This window comes from Pinus tabuliformis, chromosome 4_2, assembly GCF_031772625.1.
Source record: "Pinus tabuliformis cultivar Carrire ecotype Pingquan chromosome 4_2, CPIR1, whole genome shotgun sequence".
Lineage (NCBI taxonomy): Eukaryota > Viridiplantae > Streptophyta > Pinopsida > Pinales > Pinaceae > Pinus > Pinus tabuliformis.
This window is the reverse complement of record NC_142304.1, coordinates 1,174,886,417-1,174,894,060: the sequence shown is the minus strand read 5'-3', so window position 1 is coordinate 1,174,894,060 and position 7,644 is coordinate 1,174,886,417. Positions and strand designations below refer to the sequence as shown.

The 7,644-nt window shown below is 41.2% G+C and overlaps 1 protein-coding gene across 1 annotated transcript; it reads right to left on the bottom strand.

The window, feature by feature from the left end:
• Positions 1-1,226: 1,226 nt before the first annotated feature.
• Positions 1,227-5,231, bottom strand: LOC149173849 (uncharacterized). The gene is made up of 2 exons (XM_089426847.1): positions 3,788-5,231; positions 1,227-3,286 (listed from the first exon to the last, which is right to left on the bottom strand). Exons 1-2 carry the CDS (start codon positions 5,229-5,231, stop codon positions 1,227-1,229), a joined length of 3,504 nt encoding a protein of 1,167 aa, XP_089282973.1.
• Positions 5,232-7,644: the final 2,413 nt, after the last annotated feature.

Genomic DNA, 7,644 nt, shown 5'->3' with positions numbered 1-7,644 from the left:
AGCGACAGTTTTCACTTGATCAATTGAAAGACAATCCTAAAGTGGAGGACTTTATAAAGGAATCATTAGAGCTAAACACTCGATTATCAAGGCAACAAGCAATGTTTTGTCAAAATTTATCTGTCATCAATCCACTATGTCTTAAAAGTGATTCACTAATGAATCACTCATCCGATCTGAGGGTGACTTTCAATGACATTAATGAGAAAATCTCAGGATTTATAACATGGCAAGATACTCCAGAAGGCAAAACAACAGATCTTCCCAGAATAGAGGAATCTCACAAGGAAATCCTCTTTACTAATTGGGAAATTCCATTGAAACAGGCAGAAAGAGCAGTCTCTAGGGTAACCGATGCTACAACTAAGATCATGGAAACTATCAATGATAACCCGCACAATGCTAACCTGATTCAAGAATGCCCACCTGGTAATCTTCCTGATATCAAAATCCTAGAAAGGAAATGGAAGAAACTTCAAAATCAAAGGAAGAAGCAATTAAAATGTTGACCAAACTCGACTGGGAAATGTATTTGAAATATCTTGTGAAGCCACACAATCAGTGGCAAATTCTCCACTACCTTGCTGACTCATCCACCCAAATGCTTTTTGCGCTTTCAGATGCAGTGTACATGGGATAGCTATGCAAGAGGATAGTCAGCCTCCTAAAGTTAAGCCAATGATGGATATTTACGAGCTCAACCATCAAATGAAACAATAGACGCGATTGCATTCATGAGCTCCTCATTTCAACAGTTTTATTTTCTGTATTATTATCACTTTTTCCGAAGAAAAAAGCGAAACATTTTATTAAGAGAATAAAAAGTTACATTCTGTGTGCTTTGAGCAATCCTGATGGCTCATATGCTTGCTGTTTTGATCTTCTGTATGAAAAAACAAACAAAAATCTCAGTCCTTTTTTGACTGATTGTGGATGATAACATATGTCCTGAAACTGCTGAATATAAACTGCCTTGACTTCCTCCCTTCAGGAGGCACTGTACAATTCAAACGAAATATACTTTAGGGTCTCCTTCAGAGAAGGAAAACAACCCCTTACATGACTGTAAATAAAACTTTATACCAGCTGAAGTGTACCAAAAAAGTTATAGGGTTTTATGTTTTCTAATGCTCAAAAAAATATACATATAACATATATAAAAGAAGTTGTATCAGGTATATCATTGTTCCCATGAAACTGCAAACAAAAAGACAGACGAGCTGCGATCACTGTGGAGGAGCAAAAGGGGGCTGAAAAGAGGTGGATGACTGCCCCTGACTGAGTTCTACTATTGACCAGCTGCCCATATCTTGCTGTAAACCAGCCTTAGAAAGCTGATCTGCTTCCTCGTTTTTGTCCCTGTAAATATGGCAGATGGTGAAGCTGTTAAAAGATGACTTTATATGCAATATTTCTTCTAAAAGAATTTTCAGAATCTGGTTTTGACATGATGCATTTCCATTAACCCATTTTATGACATTCAGGGAGTCTCCGAAGATTTGAATTGTGAAAATGTTTCTTTGAAGTAGCCAGCAAAGGAGAAGGCGCAGGGCAGACAGCTCAACATAATTATTTGTACCAGGTCCTAGCCCTACAGAAGCTTTTAGGGAGTGTTCAGGATTCAAATGAATGCACAGTCTTGCTCCAGCCTTGTTATTCTGGGATGCTCCGTCAAAAAAAGCCCAAGGGATACCCTCCTGGATAGAAACAGGCTTGTGATGATTATGAGGATTTTTTTCTTCAGGGATTGGGATGGCAGAGTAAATGGCTGCACAATTAATGGCTATGGCAGATGTGGGAATGTCCTTGTCTTGAAACAGGCTTTTGTTTCTTGCTAGCCATACGCCCCAAAAAAAGATAAGAGGTAGATTTCTCATGTTTCCCTCCGGATAGTTCTGCCACCATTTCCTCCAAGCTTCTTCCAAGGGATCTAACCCCCACTGTGCCTTTACGTTGAGCAAACAGGTTAACTCCCCCCATATTTTTTTTGAAACTGCACAAGATGTAAAGAGATGGCTTATTGATTCCTCTTCTGATTTGCATAATGGGCACCTCCCTGGCCCAACTAAGTATCTGGCTCTTAAAATGTCCCAAGTTGGGACTTTTCTTTTTAGCATGCACCATAGGAAAATCCTGGCCTTAGCTGGGCATTTTAACTTCCATATGTTTTTCGACCACCATTCTGGTATTCCCCATCCTTTCTTTTTCATTAAGAAGGTATATCCATATTTTGGGGAATATTCACCTGTTTTCCCCTGCGCCCAAATCAGCAGATCAGGTTCGTTTTTAAGCCTGACATTAGAACGATGAAGTTCTTGAATGAAAGAAACCCATTCGTTCTTCCATCTGATGTTTATTCCTAATTCTTCATCATTTTTCCAAGCCTGTCCCCATATAGTAGAGTGGCCTACTTTCTCCACCTGGTTTAGAGTAAAAATGCCTTTACTATCAAGATGTCTGAGAAAACCAGGTGACAAGGCAAAGGCTTCATTACAACCTACCCATGGATCCCTGCCAATTCTAATATGTCTTCCATCTCCTATCTTCCATGCCAAACCTTGTTCAATCACAGAGAAAGCCTCCACCGTGGCCTTCCAAATGACTGAGATATTCTTCTTTTTCTTTTCCTGGCTCCGAATCCAATCTTCCAAAGGAACTGGATCTATATACTTTCTTTTAACCACCCTTGTCCATAGATTCTCCATCGAGATTAATCTCCATCCTGATTTAGCTGCCAGGGAGAGACTGAACTCGGGGAGCCTTTTTAGTCCCCATCCTCCCCATTCTTTTGGCCTTGCCAGCTTATCCCATGCCACCCAGGGGAGAACGGAATTTTCTTTTGATCCTGCCCATAAAAATCTGCAGAAAATCCTTCTGATTTTCTCCAGCACTCCTTTGGGGACCCAGGTTAAAGCTGCCCAGTATACTGGAATGGCTAACAATACAGATTTGATGAGGGTCAATCTGCCAGCTCTGGAGAGCCACTTGAAACTCCAGTGAGTAATTCTGGCTTCTAGCTTTGCTATGAGCCAGTTCCAATCCTCTTTCTTGTATGCTGCCGGCTTTAGCCAAAACCCCAAATATTTGAAGGGGGAGTCCAGTGATTGATGTTGGAAGGGAAAAAGATTGAGCATCATGGATCTTTCCCTTCTGTCAATATCTGCCACACAAACTTGAGATTTCCTAGAATTTATTTGCATTCCAGTAGCTTTCAGAAATAGATCGAAAATGCATTTAATATCTTTAATTTCATTATATGATCCATTAGAGAAAATCAAAATGTCATCTACAAAAAGAAGGTGAGTGATGAAAAGATTTATTGCTACCTCTATACCTTTTAGCTTCTCCTCTCTTCTAGATTTGTGAATCAACCTACTTAGCCCTTCTGCTACTAGAAGAAACAGGAGAGGAGATAAAGGACAGCCTTGCCTAAGGCCTCTTTGGCTATTGAAAAAAGGGGAGGCTGCTCCATTGATCAGAACAGCAAAACTGACATTTGTGATACAGCCCATAATCCAGCTGATGAAAGAATAGTTGAAACCCAAATGAGTTAGCAGCATCCGGAGATAAAGCCAGTTGATTCGGTCATAGGCTTTGGAGAGATCTATTTTAAGAACCGCACCCTTCTTTTTCTTTTGTCTGACACTGTGAATTACCTCCTGGGCTACTCCAATGGCTTCATGAATTTGTCTTCCATCCAAAAAACCAAATTGTTCCATTGAGATGTTTCTTGACAGAATAGGAACAATTCTAATAGCTATCACCTTTGCAATGATTTTATATATACAGTTGCACAAGGAGATTGGTCTGAAGTCTTCAAAATTTTCCGGGTCATCCTTCTTTGGAATGAGAGCTAGAAAGGTTGAATTAAAAGGCCTGTAGACTTCTCCTTTCTGTCTTGATTCTTCTACTACATCGGTGATTTCAGAGCCTATTAAGTCAAAGAAAGAGAGGAAAAGTTCGATAGTCCACCCATCAGGTCCGGGACTTTTGTCTTTAGCCATGTTTTTCATAGCTGCTTCAACCTCCTCCTTAGATACAGGGATTGATAGCTCTTCTGCTTCTTCCTCCTCGACAAATCTTGGGAAACATTGAGCTGTTCTAATGACTTCTGCTATGGTGGCCTCTCCCGGATCTGAGAAAATTCTCTGAAAATGTCTCTGTCCTAGACCAGAGAGGTCTGAAAAAGAACTGACCTCCCTTCCATCTTCATCTTTAAGGCTCCAAATGGTATTTACAGATTTTCTTCCTTTTGCATAGTTGTGAAAAAAACTAGTGTTTTCATCTCCTGATTTTAACCAAATTGCCCTACTCTTGAGCCTCCATTCTTCTTCCTTGTCCAAGAGTATTTGGTTTTGAAGCTTCTCCAGATGAAGGATTCTATCCTTTGAAGCCTGCGAGATATATCCATCCTCCTCAATGCTCTCCAATTTCTTCAACTCCTCCCTGATCCTGAACAGCTCTTCATTCTGTTTCAACTTCCTGTCCTTTGCCCAGGAGATTGTCGCTTTCTTCAATCTTTTGAGATTCTCCATGAACAAGAAACTTTTGTCCTCTCTTGCATTTCTGTCCGGATGGATCCATGTTTCCTTAAAAAGTTTATTGAAAGAGGGGTCTTGAAGCCAGGAAGAATTGAACTTAAAGGGGGCAGGGGGCTTTGGAGGGGGGAAAGAGAGATCCAAAAAAATAGGGAAGTGATCTGAGTTGCCTATCTCCTCAACCCACTGCCTGAGAATAGGGGCCTTTGAAATTAGGTCCTCAGATAGAAGAAAACGATCTAATCTTTTGGCGATCCGATCCTCCCCTGCTCTTCTGTTCCTCCAAGTTGGCTTGAGTTTGATCGGGGAGGGATCTATGAGGTTGTTATCCGAGAGGAGATTGAGGAAGAAATCCGACAAAGGGTCTTCCCTGGCCGATGGACCCCAAGCCTCTGCTCTTCCTATAGAGAAATTTAGGTCACCCCCCACAATCAACAGAGAAGACTTCATCAAAGATTTCGCCATCAAATCGACCCAGAAATTCTCCCTTCCTTGACAAGGGCCATAAATGTTTACAATTGAAAGGGGATGGGAGAAATCGGGAGAAAAAACCTCCATGCCCATTACTTGCTTCGTCCCCCATTGATTAATGACCTTAATTCTTCCTTCTTTAAACCCAATCGCAAGACCCCCCGAATGGCCTGATGAATCTATTGCTGTAAATTTCCATCCTGGCAGGAGAGCCTTTAGCATTGTTTCTACCTCGGTTCCTTTCCCCAATGTTTCTTGGAGAAAAAGAATGTCAGCTTTTGAATTTAGGATCCAGTCTCTAAGGGCCAATTTTTTAGGTTTACTGGCCAAACCTCTACAGTTCCAGGAGGACAAAATCATTTGATAACAGATTCAGGGGTCTGCACTGCTCTAAGAACCCCAGGGATAGAGTGTTGTTTTCCATCAGCTACATCCAACTTGGCTTTTAGTTTTGCCTTAGAAAGGTCCGATTTTCTACCTCTCTTGTTTTTGGAAAAACCATGTGAGGTCGACTGTCCTAAGCCTCCAACTACATCGGGCACTCCAGGCTTTCCTCCCATAGATCTAAGGTTATAGGGGCACGGGGTGTGAGGAACCGGGGGAGCAAGAGGAGGCCACACATCTTCACAATTCAAATCAAGGGTCGGCATGGCAGCCGAAATAGAATCTATATCAGGAGAATTCTTTGCAGGTTCAATGATCTCATTTAGGCCTTTGTTTTGAGAGGGTGAGATTGAAGGCGAAATATGCATAGAAACAGAAATATGCTCAGGAATTTGAAGGGAAGAAAGAGGAGGACCTGAGCACATACCATTTTCAGGTTCAGTGATAGGAGTTTGATCTGCGGATGCGACCCTAGCAATCTCCTCCTTTGCTTCCGCCGGATGCTGTTCAGTGGTCTTTGCCTGCTCTCGGATCTGGGAGTCTTCAGGCGCTGGCACTTTCTGAGTCCCCTCAATCTCCATTTCTTCTGTTGTCTGCTTCGCCATACCTTCTTTCTCCTGAGGAAATTGAGCGTGATTGAAAACTGGTTCTCTGAAAACTGGGGTCCTCTGAAAACGCCTCATTCTCCTGAACAGAGGGCAGTCCTTGGCAAGGTGCCCATACTCATGGCAACGATGGCACCTAAAGGGCAAATGCTCGTAATCTGATGCAGGAGCATCAAGACCCTTTTTCTCCATTTGTAAATATGGGGTATGATAATATTAATTTGTAAATATGGGGTGTGAGGATTTTTAATATTTTATTAATTAATTTGAGTAAAATAGGAAAATGTGAGGAGCTATTGTAAATATATTTTTATTAAATAAAAGGATATGAGAGAATTTGATTAGTGGAAGGATTTTAGGGATAAAATCTAGATTATAGGGGTGTTGAGATACTTGGGGATTTTGTGGAGTGACTAAAGGGATATGAACCAAAATTGGTTCAATTCAATTGATATAGATTAGTGAGATTGAGAGTGGAAAAAAAAAGAGTGTGAGGAGTGAGTGTGAGAAGGAGGAAGGTTTCTCCTTGGGAGCCTTCGGCAGTTTGAAAAAGGGCCATAGATTGTATATCTGGCCATGAATGTAAACCTCTTGTGAATATTTGTTTTATGTGAATATGAATCTGTTGAAGTCGAATTGTATGGGTATGAATGCAGAAATAGTTGAATCCGTACTACGGTTCTAATTCCCAACGCTATAGTACTATGTATCAATCGTTGAAGGCACCTTTCCTGTCATTATGGTTATATTGCTTTGATTTCTATTTTATTGTGGCGCCTATATATATATATTGGTATAGCCGGAACTCTTGTAAATTTCATTAAGAGGCGGTGACACCATTGAGAGTCATAGTGGAAGCGCTGAACCCTATCTATATGTTTAACTTTATGGGCGGACAGCGAATTCAAACGCTATATACGCATGTGTAATTCTTTCACTGAATTGTGGACGCGCAATTACTGTGGCTTAGAGTTGTATTCGGTCTTAGCTAAATTCTTGAATCCCATCTCAAAGTGTAACCAAGACCGAGGATAGCTGGAATATAGATGTTTCTAACTGTCGGCCACATTAATTGAAGAGCTGCGAGAACAGCCTGTGGATAGCTCGCGTAAGAGGTGGAGAAATCACTAATTGAAATGGCCCTTAATCAACGCCGATACCAAAGACTGCTGCGTATTGAAGAGGTGGAAGCTTTGATGGCGTAACCAAGTTTTATAAAAACTGTTTGTGCAACTTATTAACATGACGGTCATATATATATAGTTTCTGGTTGCGCAACGAGGATACCGTGGATATAAATCTGGGGCATAAGGGGAAAGCATATGTCCACAAACCGCCAGTGAATGGTTGAAGATCTGCAGGTTAATTAAATCAGAGTCGCAGCGGAACTGGCCACGTGTTAGAAGGCTGCATCAAATTGTATCTAATTGTATCGAGCTATCGCCGAGTTGTATTTGTGTTGACCGAACTGTATAGAGAACGAAGATGTAGAGCTGTCTATCCGTAATAGTCTTGGTCATGATAAAGCTCCGCCGAGGCAACGTATACATAAATTCGAGTCTGATGTCTGCACAATTGATTAGGGTGTGCGATCTGTGTGTGATTTTATTTAGCTGAAGAGTTCTCGCGTTAATGAAATCTTGGCG